Below are 17987 nucleotides of genomic sequence, written 5' to 3'. Positions count from 1 at the left end.
GAGTAATTGTTAATGTGTAATTGTTTATGTTTTACTGATTAGCTCGTTTCTCACGTACCTATTAATACAATCTGAAATATCGTTAAATTCGAGCACGTACATCCCCGAGCTTCTCTTAAGTCACGTAGTCGCAAATGTGTGACTCAAAGTATTTACGTCTTTCGTTTCCTAATCGCGTTAACATCGTGCGTTGACTCTAAATTGGAAAAGCGAACAGGTACCTTTTGGAATGCCGATTTTACTTGAGTATTTTATTTGATAATGAGAGAAAAGAATGTCGATTATAAGATCTTGCCTATCGAAAATTCAGGTACCACATATATTCCTATCCTTTCTTTTTTGTTCTTTTAAGATTACGCGCTTAAGATCAGACAGCTTTTTACATTTGAGTAGACGGCAAAGTCGTTCGTCTTTCCTCATTGCAATTCGCGGTTTATCGAATTGTGTATCGTGTGTAATAAATCGACAGCTCAAATTATAAATAATACAGAAATCATGAATAATAAATATTCTTAAAACGAGTAATTAAGTGGAGATGAGAGTACAAGTGACATAGACGATTTCGTCCTATCGTGTCTATCGACCCTCGTGCGGACACGCTGGTGTGTGCGGATACGCGAAGCTTCCAAAAGTTACCGTTCCTCCGCTTTTACTTTAGATAATCGATAATTGTTGCGTATAATGGAGCGAAATAATTCGTAATTCGTCGAAATTACATGATATGAGGCGAATAATTACGAATAAATTAATATTAATTTACATTATTCTACACCACGGTGCGCCCGTTCGAGGGTTTAAGAAAGCGTGAGAGTAATAAAGAGGGAAAATGGTAGGAGGATGAAAGAGAGTTCGAGGCATGGGATTCGAATGGCTGGGAGAATTATAAATATAATAGCATTATAAATTAACGCGTAAATTCGTCGATGGCAGATACGTGGGAAACGTCACGTTGCGCAGAAACTATTCCCAAAAAGACGGCGTCGCCATCAGCTGTCGCACCTTGTCCCAAGGGAAGCGTGGTTTCTTCTCATCCTCTGCGTATCCTGTTCAACACATCGAACGCACGTGTCAGTCGTAAAATTCGTATCCGAAAAATCCGGGATAAAAAAAAAAACGATTTTAGGATCTAGAATATTGTACCTGAAACACTGCGTGAATGTCGTAGTGGTCGTCCCCTTCGGTTTCCCTGCACGCACATCATTCCGTACACTCGAATGCCCGGGACGCTGGCGTAGGTTGGCTGATCGTGGCTCATAGGTCCCTCTGCGAAAAAGAAAAAAGACGTAGAGTTACGTGAATCGCTGCTTTTTCGTCGGAGTATCAAGAAAATTCGAGAGGCCCTCTGTCCCAATCACGCTATCAGAGTAACGTGTAATAACTCAGGAGCCCTCTCCACGTCGCATTCGAACTCGAATCTGAATTTCACGCGGCCGTCGATCTTCGATCCTCGCCAATTAGGTCAACTAAACCGAAAGTTTTCGGAGTCTTTCACTCACCGAGTATGTTTGTGTCGGGGCATCGGCATATCACGAGATAGTGGGACTTTCCCGTACGCACGTTCTGCAACGCCAACAGGGACCAGTCCCGCGACGCTCTGCACTCTCGCATCTCGGCGACCGGCTCGCACGTTTTCACCAAGGTCAAGGCCTGGAATATAAGCGTCGGCCACAATGAGCGGCGTCGTAAATTTTTTTTCTTTCTTTTTTTTTTTTTTTTTTTGAGTACACAGATTTCTTCCTTCCGCTTAAGATAAACCGCACGTTACGTAATCCCGTTAAACGGGAATACGTGTCACGTTTAGGAGCGGAGCTATTTTAACAGTTTAAGATGAAGCATTATCGTGTCACTTGAGTGGGATGCGATTAGCGTGTCTGAGCAGTCATTGATTACATTGATTATCTCGTCGCGAGTATCATGCGGTTCGAGAACCTCTCTTTATTGCGAAAGCCGTAACGTCGCCGGCGCGCGGTAACGCTACGTTTTACGGTACGTTATAATAATAAAGCCGCAGGTATATAACGATCGAGACTGAAATTATGTGAAAGCGGTGCGCGCGCGCGCGGGAACGAACTACGGGAAGTTACGTGGACGGATCGTGACGAATATTTCGGTTCGCTCCTAAAATATCGTCCTTCCCGTGCCGTCTCGGATTCGTCAGTGTGCAAGTCACGGTTAATACACCGAACGAAAGTGAACGAGTTTTTCTCACGGCAGGAAACTCGCGTTAAGAGCGCCTCGAGAGAGGCGCTCCTCCGAGCGAGCCAGCAGCAGCGGCCGGTCGGTTCTCGCCGGGAATGGCGCCATGCCTCCGTGGTACCGTTTCCGTAATAGCACGACGCTTGAAACGACGTTAAAATAAAACATCGCTCGCGCTGCGGAGGAACGGCAACTTTTAGTTTTGCGGCCCCGCGGAACGGAAACCCCGACGATCGTTTACGCACGTTCGTTTTTATCCGCGATTCGCGGGCGCGTAAACGAGCGAACCGGCCGTTCCCACGTGATTTCTTTCCCTTCCTTCTTGCGGCGGAAAATCTGCTAAAAATATCCCGCGATCGTGCGTTTGTTAGATCGCGCGCCGATGTCCTCGGTGGTCTCCGTCTTAATAGTGAGAATCCGAACGAAGGATGATGATTATTAATTAGAAATAGACTTTTGAGATACAATGGGATGACGAAACTCGTTGGATCGCTCTTCTCGTTCGCTAAGAGAGAAAGAGTTCTTCCACTGACCTTGGTCCGCGGATCGGTCACCAGCTCGGTCGTGTGCAGGTCGTCGCTGTCCAGGGACGCGCTGCAGGGGTCCCGATACCTTCCGGGACAGGCGCACAGCGGTTGCGTGAAGTTGAGCCGAACGTAAACGGCGTTGCACACCTGCTGAACGGCGCACTCCGGCAGCAAGTAGATATGCTGATTGTGCGGGTAGTAGTGATACTTGGTCGGTTTCGCGAGTGCCGCGCTCGCTCCCTCCGGCAGCCGTACCCCAGTCTGCAAAAATGGCATCGATAAGACCACCCCGTGCACTTTGGCAATAACGCCGGTAATGATATATCGCGCGATTTTACGAGGAATGGGCGTGACGAGTAAACGACCTTCCGGGTATCGGAGCAGCAGTAATCCCGTAGATCCGATTTCGAGCGAGGCTCTATGATTAGAACAAAGTCTCTTCCTAGAAAGTAACATCGCGCTCTTTCGTCGATTGACATAGCTGTAATCCACGTGTTTGCTCAACTTCCCCCCCCCCCTCCCCCTCGCGCGGAGGTTTGCATCCTCCAATCACGGAATAAACACGGAGATGTTTTCTAGGAAGGAGACATTCTCCGGGAAATAAGAGCGATCTCTATAGCGTGTCGCGGAGAAGCTGGTCCGATTATGAAAAATTGTTGTTTTCTCTCTTATTGCGACGGCATATAGATCTGCACTCCGATCGGCCGAACGAGCACATCGTTACTCGTAAGGATAATTGCGTCGTAAACGAGGCTTCTCGTTTGCGACGACGCGTGGTACCTCATTAACAATGTTTCTATGTCACGGGAGACGATTGTGCGCGGCTTTTCACTTCTGCGAATTTACACTTTCCCTTTATGATCCTGTTTCGCTTAATTGTGATATGCAAATGAAGAGAGGGGCTCTCGAAGAGACGAGACTCCAATTTTCACTCCTGCTGCAGCAGGATCGATTCGATCTCGTTAGATGCCGACTTACGCGTGAGAAAAAAAAAACCTGCGTTCCTCTCCCCGAAAAAGGGGCATAACGATATTCGTTACATCACGGAAATTTTCCGCCTGTCGATAATCCGCCTCCCCAAGTGCGAGATGCAACTGTCTCAAAAAGTGACAAGTCGGTCTCGCCGGGACGGGTATTCGGTATTTATCTCGGGATGGGAAGTTACACGGTGCCAATCGCGTGATGGAAATTGTTAGAAAGGAGGCGAACTACGTGGAGGAGAGGAATAAGGCATGCAAAAAAATGCGGAATGCTCGCGGAGAGTCGAGAGAGGAGACGAAAGAAAGACCAGCAGCGCGGCCATCAGGCCGAGGTACGCTGTGTATCGATAGAGTACAAGATGGTCCGCGCGCGCGCGCGCGCGGATATCCATCGTCGGCCAACTTCCTGGAACGTGAGACTATGCGCCCCGTCCGTCGACGATAGCCCTCTCTGCCTTCGCCTGGGTCCCGCTCTTCTTTACGGCCGGTTTATCCGTTTATCTCGTTTACGTCGTCGCTATCATCTCGCCCGATCCCTACCTCTCGAAAAGCGTCAGAAACCGAGGAAACGAATAAACAGTCGTGTCCGCACACGTGCGTATGGATTTTATCTCTCGGCCCTTCGGGGATTTGCGAGAGATCAAATATTAACACGCTTTCCGATAAGGCGATCGAGTGCCGGTGCGACACAGAGAGATTCTGAAAACGGAAATTAAGATTTCGAAGTAAAAACTTCCCGCGGCGGTTGTAAATAAATCCTTCCCTCCCTCTATATTTTGGCGAAATAAGAAGGTAAGGCGCTCTCGCGCGAGAGAACGTAAGGATGAGCGCGCGACCGCTAATCGGCGCGGTTTTTAGCGGAGCGCAAAGTCAACGGTGTGTCCTTACGAGAGAGGAGAAAAGGGTCGGGATACTTCTCGGTCGTCTCGGGAATCGACCGCATCCTGCGGTAAAGCGTTCGGTCGAGCATGAATGAAGGGAAAAACCGCGACGCGGCGGCGGTTCGCGGAAGAACGCTGACAGGACGACGAAGATTCCACGGCTTCCCGGAGAAGCGTGTCCGAAATGCCCCGTTTCGAGAGCATCCGATAGCGTCGCTCGACGCGGTGCCAGTCACGGGTGAACGCGCTAATTGCGCGATCCGTCAGGAACCTCGACGAACTTCGTCCTCCTCTTTTTCTTTTTTTTTTTGTTTTCTTTTTTCTCTCGTTTCCAAGCGAGTCTCCGCGGCGCGATACAAACCGGCGATAATGCCGGCCGCCGCGACCATAATCGGCGATGATCCGCCGCGTCACCTGGCCGATTCCGCGGCCGGGTCAACCCCCCTCCCCCCTCCCCGCGAGGAGGAGAGAAGAGACGGTAAAACCGCCCGACTTCGAAAATAATGTCATCGCGTGCCGCGTAATCCACCAGCGTGGCTCGGGCTACAAAACGCTCGTTTATAAAGCGGTCGTTGACCGAAACGCGATCGCGTTCCCTCGAGTTCCTCGCCTTGGAGTCCACTTTAGCCGGATTTACTTCGCGCGATTCTTCTTTCGGACGTTACAATTCCCTGTTTTTTTTCTTCTCTCTCTCTCTCTCTCTTTCTCTCTGTTATCTTTCCGCGTCCCACGTCCGCATACCTAAGTATTTACTCTGTAGAAAAGTCCGTCCGTTTGTCGCTCGTGAGTATAGCGGTTCGAAGAAGAAGCGGCGAGATGAAGAAGAGATAGGTCTGGTGTACGAAATAATAAAGTCGGGTAAGCTGAAAAGGCGTTCCGAGATGGGTGATCGCCTGGAGGCCCGCAGTGATTAAAGTCGCGAGCATAATTCAATAAAAATACCGACCTCCTTGAAATAGCTGGCACTAATATTCGCTAATAACTGGCGGCTATAAATACCTACATTCGAAGCACACGATAAAAATTGCAAGTGAAAGAAGCAATTACACAAGTCGTGATGCAAAAATGTACGACGAGCATCATTACCATTTAATCTGCGATCCGAGAGATCTCGCGGTAAAAAAAAATAAGACATAATTAGATGACATACTGATGAAATACTCTACGCCTGTCTCTCTTCTTCCATCTCGTCTCCTTTACATTGTGCACCGTCGACGTTTCGCTTCTCTGCGCGATCGCGAGAAGCTTCGCGCAGCATCCTCTATACGGCCTCAGCCGTGGGCGGTAGGCGTCGCGATTAAAGCGGAACCGCTAATTGATTCACCGTCCTTTATTCTGCCTATATACATGCAGACGCCGAAGGAAGAACACTCGGCTCGAATTTACTGTCTGTGGACAAATGCAACGCGAAGTGGCACACGGAGTTGAATCGATTAAAGCCAGGGAATAGGCCGCGGTAAATTGTCCGTGGCGATACCGGCCCATCGCCCGCTATTCTCTTCCCCCTTGTTCCTTTTCCTCTCTTCCCCCCCTCCCCCGCCCCCTCGCGCGTCTTTTCGTTTATTTTCCTTCGCATTTTCTTTTCGTCTCGGTATCGTCACGTTCCACTACCGATATTAGCACCGGCTGATCCGTTTGCGTCACGACCGTGAACGCTCGCCCTCCTTTCGCCGTTCGTAGATTCGTCGAGCTAATGGTATCGGCGTCCAGGCGGAGTGCAACGCGCATCGGCAGTCCTCGGACGTGAATTTTTAAGCGGGAGATGATTGATTAAATGGCTCGATTAACGTGAGAAACGGCCGCGCCACGGTTGGCGCGTATATTCGCGCGAGGAATGCGACCTCGCGATTTAAAATTCAGAGGAGCATAATAGTTTACACGGGATCGTCGTACTCGCAGATACCCGTAATTTAAAGTTTCTTAAAGAAAATTGACGTACAAAGCAAGCGAGTCATACCTGTCGGTTAAAATATAAAAGTGATATTGATTTAAAATGTAAGCAAGTTGCACGCAAATATTATATTTTACACTGGACGCCAAATTGATGACAAACCGAACTGCGTCGCCTCGAACGACATCCGGAATACAAAGTTTTTCGGACATTGGACACCACGAAAAAGGACACCAAGGGCTCTTTTTTCGAAATTACCGCAGGTCGTAAAATCCAAAGGAAACCCGCCGTAAATCGTGGCGCATCGGATGGAGTGTCGCATCGAGTGTGTAAGGCAACATGATCGCTCGTAATTGCGGTGTATCGCGCCGTCCGTTTAGGAATTAGACGGTCATTATCCAACGGGTAATTTCTGCGGTTGTAGCCTCGGTTATCACGACGAGCCCGTCGTGACGAACCGTCGCGGATGTCGCGTTTCCGAGATCCTTTTACAATACAATTATTAACCTTCGGGGAAAAGAAACCAACGGTCCCGTTTACCGTTGCGCTCTTTTCACGGCTGTTTTTGTTGGATCAACAACAAAACGGCTGTGCGTAGAAAATGCCATCGAGTGTACATATCCAGCGCGCTCTATTATTAGCCGCGCACGAAACGACGGCTATCGCGTTATTCCGACGTATCGCGCGTCGCACGATGATTATTATGCGTAAGGGAGAAAATCCTTTACATTCGATGAGAAACGGAAATGGGTAACACGCGAATTTTTCAGTGTCAAGGAACGGGGCGAACCTCGTGGCATCCTCGTTGGCGTCGTCGTTCACTCGCTTCAATTACGGCGTGCACTTTCTAGCGAGCGATCCTGAGAGATATACGGAATTACTTAATCTCACGGGTGAAACGCGTGAAAGCAATAAATATTGAATACCGAAACCGCGATATTACGTGTAAGGCTGACTTGGCTAATGCGCGGCGAAGATCGAATAGCCGGTTCGATCGTCGAGCGATTCTTTTGCCAAGTCAGCCGGCAGAGCACGCGGCGCTTCGCAAACCGAACCCCCCCGTCGTCTCAGACTTTTTTTATCATAAATTCCGAGGCTTGGGACGTCGAAGGAATCTCGTTACGGTTATGGGGGGGGGCCCATTTCCGTTATGATGCCTTAGAATTTTTATTGTGATTTCATAATTTCTAATTTCGTTGCGCCGCGCACAACATCACCGCCTTCGGAAAACCGTGTGCTGGGCCGACGCTCCGTTACGCGTAACTCGGAAGCGCGCGTATAGCGCGAGCTAGGGGGCAAAATTCCTATTCGGGACCGTTAAGCGAGCTTCTCTTATTTCTATCTTGCTCGCTATCGCGCTAACGCGCCACGGGCCGCCGGCTAAAAGAGGCCAATCGTAAACGTCAGGATTATATCGCCACAATGCTGCCGGTGCCGCGGACGGACAGCCGCGATAGCCGCAATCGAAGCGCAGCAGTATCCCAAATACTCACGGGACGGAAATTACGACGTTATCGTGGAGAGCCAAGTAGGCTCATCTCTCGAATCATCGCGAATCCGCGCGGGTAATAGATTTCTGCCTTTATTAGGAAGCGAGATTATTTCCAATCTTAATACACGTTCGGCGGTCGCTACTTCGGCTCGCGGCTCTAATTACGATTTGCACCGTTTGAAAAATACGCCTTCCTAAAAGCCGTGCCGCGCGCGGAAAGTTCCACGATAACGACCGGCGTGCCCGCTTTATTTTGCAATATAGTTACATTACGTATACACAGGATGTCGGTATTTTATACCGCTATCGGCCGAGGGTGGGGGTAATATCTACCAGGTGTTCGCCCTCGATAAATGTTTTCGATTAAGGCAAGACACTTAACGACACATTATATATTCCGGCGGATTCGGTCATTGTTCGACCAAGATGAAAGTACGAGGTAATAATGCTCGCGCGATAATAAGTCAAAACGGATGGGGAATTATATAACATCAGGGATCGGAAACAGAGCACGGCGCCGATTTATGGCGCGCGGTAAGATCGGGGATTCGTGCCGATGTCACGAGCACGCTAGTCATGTCTGAAATTTCAGCTCGACAACGGGCGTCTATACCGATCGTTATACCTCTGGACAACCGTAACTGATGCACACCGTGTGCGCGCTGTAATAATCGTGTCTGACCGAGCGTGCTTCCTTCCCTATACGATACGTATATAAATCGGAAGAAGCGCCTATCTGTCCCCCCCGGTCGAAGAAATCGTCGTGGAAATTAGCCGTTTTGCGCTCGGCATGATGAGAGAGCCCGTTGCGCGCGACTCGGGGGGGGGGGAGCGGCCTCGCCTCTTTTTTTTTCCCAACGGCGAAGAAAAATGGCCTGTCTTACTTCACTTTTCCCGCCCTAGTGACGCGGGACATCCGATTTCCCATACGCTAGATCCGGGGCTAAAGAAATCGGTATATACCTCCTCTCCTCGTGCTGCAGTGGAGGCGCACGCTCGCGCACGCGAACGGTTCCCAGCGATTTTCATTCGATATCGGGATGAATGGTGCGACTCGTATCACCTCCGCAACCCGCAATTACGCGCCCGGAGTCCCTCTTTCACATGCACACATTGTATGTTCATTTGTACCAGTTTTGCCGCGCGCGGCACCGGCACCCGCGACTTCCCCGCCGGAGCGCCGCCGCCGTACGTGTTGCGCGCGTATATATACGACGCCGTACACCAATTAAGTCCCGTCCGTCGACGAAGCCCGGTCTTCAGCCCGGCCGATTTTCACCGGTGCGGCGTCGGTGGTTAACTTTAATCGCGGTCTATGGCGATTCTCCTTCCTCCCCCCTCCCTCCCTCCCTCCCGCATCCCTCTTTTCAGATCATAGCGCCCCGGCCACGATACAGATAGAGGAAGTGAATTCAATTAATCACGGATAATTAAGCCGTGGTTAATTGAATTTTCTTCCTGTCTCTATTATATCACACTCGCCGGCGAGTGCAGTGTTACGTACTGACGGGGGAAATTAATTAAATCGCAGTTGATTAAATTTACTCCTAATTAGACGCATATCTTATTCTTATTCGAAGGGAGATTCCTTTCGTCTCCCTTCCTTTCTCCTATTAGGTGTACAATTTAGACCGCCGAGACTTACAGGCGAGAGCCGGGTCGAGAAGTGGCATATGTTTTGACGCAACCCCATGTAAAATCGTTCGTGACACCGTTCGCATGGCGCAACAACGCTCGACTGTCGCTCGCTACGAATTGAGACGTGATGGTGATTCTTAACTGCAACGTAATGGGGGCTTTCTTTCGGTGTAATCTTCGTCGCTCGACCGTGTGCGCGCGCGCGCGCCGGTTTCGCGTACTCGCGCGTCCGCGAGACCCAGGCGGACAGGACAGATAACTCCATCACTCCGCGGAGATATTACATACTCAATTTACGCATTGCCGTCGTTAGCGTTCGCGCGCGCGATTATTACGGATACGTTAGAATACTTAATTATTATTAATGACTCCGCGCACCCCGTTACCTCGAGTGCGCGCGCGCGCGCGCGCGAGCGCACGGCGCATTTACCGTATTCCGCGGAACGAAATCGTTCGTTTGTAATCAAGACGCGTTATGTTCGCTTATTTGATCGTAAATGACTCAACGGTTTCGTATACCATCGATATGTACCGCCGTTACCTCGGCGCGGATGGAGGAAATGAGAAAGAGAGAGAGAGAGAGAGATGGCGGGAGGAAGAGAGACGCGGGAAGACGGTCTGAAGACATGTAAATTAGAGACGACTTGCACGGGTCTGAATGCGTAAGGAAAACACGGGGAAGAAAAGAAATGATTTCTCCCCCTGGCTATGGAAGATTTGCCTAAGGTGTGACCCAATTGCCTGATTCGGAGCGACCAACGCGCCGCGCCGGCGCGGTGCAACACACTCGATTAACTTGGATAATTACGATGTGTCCCGTAACGACGTCCAGTCCGTATCCGAATGCCGATTACTTTCTCGTTTTTGCCATTTTGCACACGCGTATCCGTCCACGCTCGCGTCGTCGTCGTCGACGACGCACGGCTCGGCGCGCCGGGCGCATTAGACGTATACGTATATTTTCTACGTGCGCGGAGGTACGTTACGGTGCACACGCTACTTTCTCGGTCGACCTATATGGGATTTTTTTCTCGAACCCCATACGATCCTCCGTGTCGGCTGTATAACTCGAATCTGGGTTCCTTTCTATCGCGCATCATCGGGTACACGCTTTTCTGCGCTCGCTTAAAGTATATGGGGGGGTGGGGGAGGCGGACGAGCGTGGAATGGCACGCGGTAGATTTGGCATTTTTTCCCCGATTACGAGAAAAAGAGAAGAGGGAAGAAAGAGTTCTGTCGGCACTTCAGGAATTTTGTAGCGCGTCTAACTTGCTCGATAAGCGTGAATGTTATGAAGTAATAAATTTCTCCTAGCTTCCTCCATTACCCCCTTCCCCCTTCCTCCCCCCCTCCTCCCTCAGCTACTATATTCTTTTTCTATCTACTCGGAGTAATTTGTTAGGATCTAGGATACCGGCGCTTATGAGAAAACCGTGTGGAATTTTTTCCCTAATGGAGTTGCAGATATTATTCGATGAACCTGGAGTTTAATCTCTCTCTCGCATCGCATAAATTAAAGAAGGGAACTCTAATTATGGAATTATCCGAGTTATACGGCGGGGCATAAAACGTAATGAAACGTATTACAACTTACTACTTATCCACGTTCCGCGAAACGGCGCGAGACGTTGAATGAACAGCAATACGAACGAGAATATTTCTCTCGTCGCTATGATGGTGTTTTCACCAGTTGCTACATTCTCTCAGGAGGAGGACTTCCTCGCTTGTCTTCCGGATGATTTCTGATTTTCTAGCGAAATTCACCGGATGACACGCTGCCTCAATCTTTACGTTAAACCGTGCAGGATGTCTCGACATATTTTGAAAATCATTTCGCAGCCATTTAGCGGCCTGTATATGACTGTATTAAAGCAGCGGTCGCGGAATTTTGCAGAATTCGCGGCGGTATACGGTCGCGTCGGCGCGACCGGCTTAACGTATATAAGCCAATTAGGACTCGATATTCTGTTGAGCTCGCGACCATTCATCATGCAAAGCGATTACAAGCCGGGGAATCTGTGCCGTGGATAGTTAAGACCGGCGGCAGTTAAGGCAAAATAAACGGAACAATGCGAGAAACACGACTGGCAGAGACGCAGGTGCAGGTGGAGGAGAGAGACGGAGGCAGTCAACCGGTCGGTCGGTCGGTCGGTCGATCGGTCGATCGGTTAGAATTAATGCACTTACCTCGCTGGTGGTGGTGTAATTTGTCGTCAGTTTGATTTGCGGTCTAATCTTTCCGGGCGACTCCCGCGTCTCCTTGGCCGTCAAAGGCGCGGTGGTCGTGACATCGGCTACGCCGGCGGTTGCGGCGGCCGCTGATTTCCTCGATGACAGCACCGTGGCTGCGGTGTGCTGAGTGGGCGAGATTATCCTCGGTGACGTCTCGGTGATGTAGGTGGGGCTCGAGCCGTCCTGCGGATTGCGGGAGGTCGGAAGGCTCGCCGTGGACGACGTTAACGACGGCGACACGGCCGTCGTTCTCGTCGTCCTCGCTGTCGTCGCCGCCGCCGTCGCCGCCGCCGCCGCCGCCGCCGCCGCCACGATCGTCGTCGACGAGGCTGCCGGCAGTTTCAGCGTCGTCGTGGCGGACGTGGCCGCCGTCTGCGACGCCGTTGCCGTCGTCGTCGTCGTCGTCGTCGTCGTCGCGATCGAGGACGACGACGAAGGTAACGTGGCATTCGCGATCGGCCTCGACGACGCCGCCGTCGTCGCGGTGACCGTTGAGGCGTTCTTGATTCCTCCAACCGCCATCGTCGTGGTCTTCTTCACCTTGGCTGAGTCACCCTTTGACGACGCCGGGACGGCCGACGCTGTCATCAGCAGCAACGCGAGACAAATGTAACACTGAATAGCCCGCATCCTTAGTATCGATGTTACGGAAAGTAGCCGCTTCCGCTATCGTATTTTCGCGTGTAAGGCGTCTCTCTTCGAGGAGTTGTTACTGCGTGTAAACGACGCTTTCTTTTAACGTCGCTTAGTACCTGCGAATAAAACGCGTATCGTGTCAGAAACTAGAGCAGTTGTATTTTCTTTTCTGTCCCGTTAGGGCTGCTTTAAACGATACGTAATTTGCATTAGATTTCAAGATGGAATTCTATTTATAATTACATACATGCGCAAAGTACACATACATATATAAACGTACGTATGTTTTAATATACTTTGTATATGTGTGTATTCTAATTAAAATATTTTTCATATTAAACAGCATATAAAATTTAGCAAAGGAATTCTATTCTGAATTCCAATGCGAATTAACATAGACTGTCTAAAGCGGATTTCAAGAAACGCGAGATATTTTTCGAAAAGTAGCTCAACGCGCGGTGTCTTCACTTTTGCGTTTACTTTCTTGCGTTTGCATCATGTCTTCTTCCTTTTTTTTTTGATCTCATCCCGTTTTCCCTCGAAAAATCGTCGCTTTCGCTTTTCCGCGTCGAATGTCATCGAATGAGGGAAAGGATTATAGATCGCGTATGTCTGCGGTTTGCCGAGATATTTACGCGACGCGGACGGGATGATATGTAGAACGTAACGCATTTTCCACAGTTTAATACTGTCCGAATGTTACTTCGGAATGACCTGAACAGGATAGAGCTCTCGCTCTCGCAACGGTAATTAGATTTTTCTGAGCGCGGTTGAAGTTCGTGCTTGAGCTCAAGTACACGCCATTTCGTCGCGTACGCGCGAGACGAAGCTCGTACAGTCCACAGCTTCTCTTTTATCATACTATATATCTTTCCTCTCCCTATAATTTTCTGTCTGCCTACGTCACACTTTACGTCTTCATATTCTTCGTATTTTACGGCTAAATGAAATGCGAACTTTTTTTTCGGACGCGATAATGTAAGGTTAATAACGAGAGGAAATATAATTTCTCGTTTGTCCGAGAAGAAGAAGAAGAACCGTCTATCGTGCGAAATTATGCAAATATCGGAGAGCGACCGAGGTAATTGCTACATGTCAAGTTCGACTCGTGGAGAGAGACGGGGAGGCATGGAAATACGACGTCGCGACCGGAGTGCGCCGCAATACAGCCGCGGTTGCGTTACGATGGATCGGCGAAATCGCGTATGGAGTTTCCGTTGTACGTGAAATGTATGTACGAGACGTTTTCCAATTATAGCGTCCTTCCTCGTTCCACGTGTGTTGTGCCCCTTTCGTCGTGCAGCCGCGCGAGCCTTCGCGAGGTCGCTCTCCGTCCTCGCAAAAGTCCTTTTTTTTTCCGACAGAGGCGACCGACCTTTCGCGTTCACCGGCCAGCCGCGCAATCTCCGCGCGATCTTTTCCCTCCGCGGTCAAGCGGGTCGACCGCGTTTTTCCCGCGTCCGAAACATTCAAAGTCGAGACAGATAGGGAGATTTAGGTGGGGCGCGAGGAGATAGATAATTCAAGGAGAGGCGCGCGCGCGCGTTTATTTGTTCGTCTTCCTGGATGTCCGTGCATCGGTCCATGGCGGAGCTGACCGCTTATCTGCCTGCCTGCCTGCCTACCTACGTATTTTCCTTTCACGTGCTCGATCTTGTCCGCGCGTCGGTGCTTGTGCCGCAACAGTTATCGCACGTATGCCATACGACACTGGTGAAATTGGGTCATTCGGTACAAACCGACCATACGGAGCCGTTATCTCGGTTGCATTTGCAAGGCCGTATCAAACTGCGCCCGCTCGCTCGCGCGTCCGAGCGCGCGTGCGCGCGAGCGGACACCGCACGCTTCGGGCATCAGATGTTAGACATTACGCTTCATTAGAATATGTATCTCACGTTGCTGAATATGTACCCGCGACGGATGCGACGTATAACGGCAGCGAAGAACGCGACACGACTGCGGGTATATAAAAGAAAAGAAAAAAAAAAGAGGAGCGTTTCGAGTGGATGGACACGCGCGAGATACCGCGATAAAGGACGCTGATTAAATGCGATCGACGGCTTTCGAAAACTGTAACGCGTGCCGATTGCCGCTGGAATCTCCCACGGGCATTCCTCGGCGAAATGTAATTCACATCCAAGTTTAATCCGTTTCGTACGTCGAAAGGAGGTCCCCGATTGTTTTCTAGTGGATAAAATTTACGCACAATGGAAACTGTCCGCTATTCGGGAATATTTCGTATTTCGCGTACCTCTGCCCATTCTGCTCTTTCGTCACGGTAAACCGCACAATGTAGCGGGCGGGAGAATGAGTTTCCACGATTAAACCGCAAACGAAGTTTTTTTTAAACATTCGTGACATCGGTCGTTTATGCGCGAACAACATAACAATTAAATTATTCTCTTAATGAGGAGAAGAAAGAGATCTATAGAGTTATAGAGGCAAAACGGTAAACGCGGAGAGTTTTAAAGAATAAAAAAAAAGAACGGACGTTACAATGATATGAATCGCGATTTAAAAAAAAGAGACAATAAGATAACGCGGGAGATCAAATTAATACAATTAATATACTCGGCATCTTTTTGCGTGTGTCCTCTCTCTCTCTCTCTTTCTCTTTCTCTCTTAAACGCGTTTCTTTCTGTCGCATTAGCAATTCGTTGCACGTGGCGTTATAGGCGAGCGGTGAATAATTTCATCATTAATGAGCAGAGCTCGCAAGAGAGAGCAATGAGCATTAATTTGCTTGCGCAAATAAAACGAACGTTCACGGATCGATACGCAGGCGTTTGTTTCGGCAATTTGTCGGACTAACGAGACCGAAAGGAAAGCGTGCGACGGTCGACCGTACACAAAAGCTCGTGCAATTAGCAATGGATATGAGCACCGACGGAGAGAACGGTGAAAGAGGAGAGGCGCACCTTGACGGATCTCGTAAAATCGTTCGCGTTTCACGTCTCGCGCGTCCGCGCGACACATAAAGGATCTCGCGCGATTCAAACGCGCACAAACGGAAGACAAAGAGAAATGGCGATTCGCGCGGCGCGGCGACTCGCGTCAACGCCGCTGACGACCGACGTAACCGTCTAACGGAACTTCTGTTAAATTGGCTTAACGCGTTTTGCGTAGCCCTTTTCCTCATTGTAATCCCCGCGGTTTGTCGCGTCATTCGCTACAGCGCGCGGCCGCAGTCGGGATGCTGCCTTTCGCGAACGCGCGAAGAAACGCGGTGTCATGCATTCTTTGCCGCCTTTAAAATATAATACATGGAAATCGCGTACGCGAAATTAACCGATTTATATTTTAAGAGGGTGGGACAAGGTCGAGGGGGGATGAACCGTGCGAAAACAGAGAGACGGAGATTCTTTTTCCGAGGGTGCTGGAAAATCGGCGGCTGGTTCGACGAACGATCCGCCAGAGATACGACGATAATAATATATTATCGTCGCATTTCCTTCCTCTCTTCCCCTTTCCACGAAGGTGCGCGAGCGAGATTCACGATGAGAAGGAGGATGAGAGAGCGTGTAAGGAGGAAGGAAGGGGCGATTATCTGAAATAAGACATTCAATAATGAATACCACCCACCGGCTCGATTCGCATCGGTAGCGCCCGGTAGTTGGACACGTAGATTGTAACGGAAGTAACGAAGAGCAAAGTTGGCGGTCGCGATCGGAATGTTGTTCCCTCGGTATATCTACCTTCGCTTCGCGGCGGAATCACCGATGTCGAACGAACATTGTCCGACAAAAACATAAATAAGGAGGTACGCGCGTCTGCGATGCACTTTCCCGTTTTTTTCTCAATCGAGTTAATTTGTACACCCGACGACGTCGCGAATTTGTAGACACGAAATATCACTTATACAGAAATTGAATCAATCGTACCCGCTACTTTGCGGCTACAAGACAAGATAAAAAAGATAGCAATCGCTTCATCGTCAACAATTACGGCAAAAGCAGCCGTACTTATTTCACAGTTCCGTTATTTCTGGAGTATTATAGTAGTTGCGAATAATAGCTATAGTAGATAACAAAATTACTTATCATGTATTTTCTTTCTTCTATGCATTCTGCTTAATGTATTACATATTTTATTATGTATTATATACATTAACAAATTATAATTTTGTTATCTGTTGTATTATTATTAAATAAATCAATCGGTTTATTTAACAATGGAAATTCTCCTTTTAAATTTCTTTGGTTTATTCAACAGATATTTTAGAGAAAAGATGAAATGAAAGATTATCAAAGATGAGCGTATATAAAAACTACAACATTTGTGTTAAGTAAAAAAAAATCATAGCTGAACGAGTCTTCTCACAAAAATTCGCAATATATCCGCTATCCCTTATTAATATTTAAAGCAAAAATATCAAGAGTTCGTACCTCGTATAGCGCGTAGATAGACTGACCCTCGACCTAGACTTTCGTCCTTGCTCCACCTTGAACGCGACCTCGACCTCGACCGCGATCCCTGATAGGAAAGAAGGATGGCGTACTTCTCGCGGTCCCTGCACGCCACTGACAAGCCGGTAGATCAGTCGGCTCTCTAATCCAATCGTTCTCCGACCTCTCTCGTTTCGATCCTTGATCGTCGGGTTCTTCCGCCTTCGGCCGGTTCTCTCCCAAAAAAGAAATCTGTACGGTACGCGCGTTACCGATCGAATGACACGGTGATCGTATGACAGTTGTCGGCGGCCGGTGATTTGACAGATGTAGCGGTCGTTATAACGATCACGTGACTCGGTTCTGGACACCCGAAGGATCGCGACGACAAAATTCCGTCTCGCACGTCTAAGCGCACCCTCTTCCGCGTTCCGTAGCTCTTCCGAGGCCGTGAACCGTACTGCTCGCGAGTCGTTTGCCGTTTGCTATTGCTGCTGCTATTGCTGCTGGCTGTTGCTCCGGGACCGGTGTGTGAGAGACGGTAGGTAAACCCGCGATGAGATTGTTTCGGGGTTTGCGCCCGACTGCGGCCTCGCGTAGGACGCTACGTGCCTATGAGTCCCCGCTAGTCCCACTTACCAACCAACCAGAAACTGCTCGGGTATACTCGGAATCCTAAGCTGCATCTCCGCCAATCCACCTTCCACTCTTCTTCCCTCCGTCCCCCCCTCGTCGTCCCCATCCGCCTCGGTTCCGCGCTTGTCCGGGATTTTACTTGTGCTTTTCGTCTTTTCGGCTCCCGTCGGAAAAGCAGCCCGATGAGAGACGCGGGCGAGTTTTGCGGCTGGAACCGGTCGTTTCTGGACCACCAAGTGCCTCTTAATCAACCGTGAAAAGATGGTTTTGCAGACTGTTAATTGATATTAGATGACGAGTTATGAGGAGAGAAGTCCGTCTGCGTCTTGCCTTTTCTCTTTCTTTCCTTCTTTTGTATAATTGGAAATCACGAGAGATATTTGCGAGAGATGAGAGAACTGCACTCTTTGAAGTAGCCATCGGCTGTCCGTCGCTTTGATCTCCGAAGGAATATTACGCCGAGGATCTAATGGACCTCGACTGAACTCCCACG

At 49.4% G+C, this 17987-nt stretch overlaps 2 protein-coding genes across 2 annotated transcripts in view; one reads left to right on the top strand and one right to left on the bottom strand.

The window, feature by feature from the left end:
* Positions 1-17987, top strand: part of LOC105451470 (elongation factor Tu GTP-binding domain-containing protein 1) — a 35728-nt gene that overhangs the window by 4116 nt on the left and 13625 nt on the right. The gene's annotated exons all lie outside the window — the stretch shown is intronic.
* On the bottom strand, positions 3-17313 carry LOC105451468 (mucin-5AC). Its single transcript, XM_011691930.1, has 6 exons — positions 16859-17313; positions 11793-12589; positions 2730-2984; positions 1497-1647; positions 1141-1263; positions 3-1043 (listed from the first exon to the last, which is right to left on the bottom strand). Exons 2-6 carry the CDS (start codon positions 12465-12467, stop codon positions 961-963), a joined length of 1287 nt encoding a protein of 428 aa, XP_011690232.1. The 5' UTR covers positions 12468-12589; positions 16859-17313; the 3' UTR covers positions 3-960.

The sequence above is a fragment of the Wasmannia auropunctata genome, unplaced genomic scaffold (genome assembly GCF_000956235.1).
Source record: "Wasmannia auropunctata unplaced genomic scaffold, wasmannia.A_1.0 LD336051.1, whole genome shotgun sequence".
Taxonomy (NCBI): domain Eukaryota; kingdom Metazoa; phylum Arthropoda; class Insecta; order Hymenoptera; family Formicidae; genus Wasmannia; species Wasmannia auropunctata.
The sequence above is the reverse complement of the archived record's forward strand: the minus strand, read 5'-3'. Positions and strand labels throughout refer to the sequence as shown.

What these genes read in the sequence shown, in the direction of transcription:
- LOC105451468 (XM_011691930.1), bottom strand. Translation starts at nt 12,467, where the DNA reads ATGCGGGCTATTCAGTGTTACATTTGTCTCGCGTTGCTGCTGATGACA. An exon ending in ATTACACCACCACCAGCGAG is followed by an intron (nt 2,985 to 11,792) that starts GTAAGTGCATTA and finishes CCATTTTTGCAG; the next exon opens with ACTGGGGTACGGCTGCCGGA. An exon ending in TGACCGATCCGCGGACCAAG is followed by an intron (nt 1,648 to 2,729) that starts GTCAGTGGAAGA and finishes CTTATATTCCAG; the next exon opens with GCCTTGACCTTGGTGAAAAC.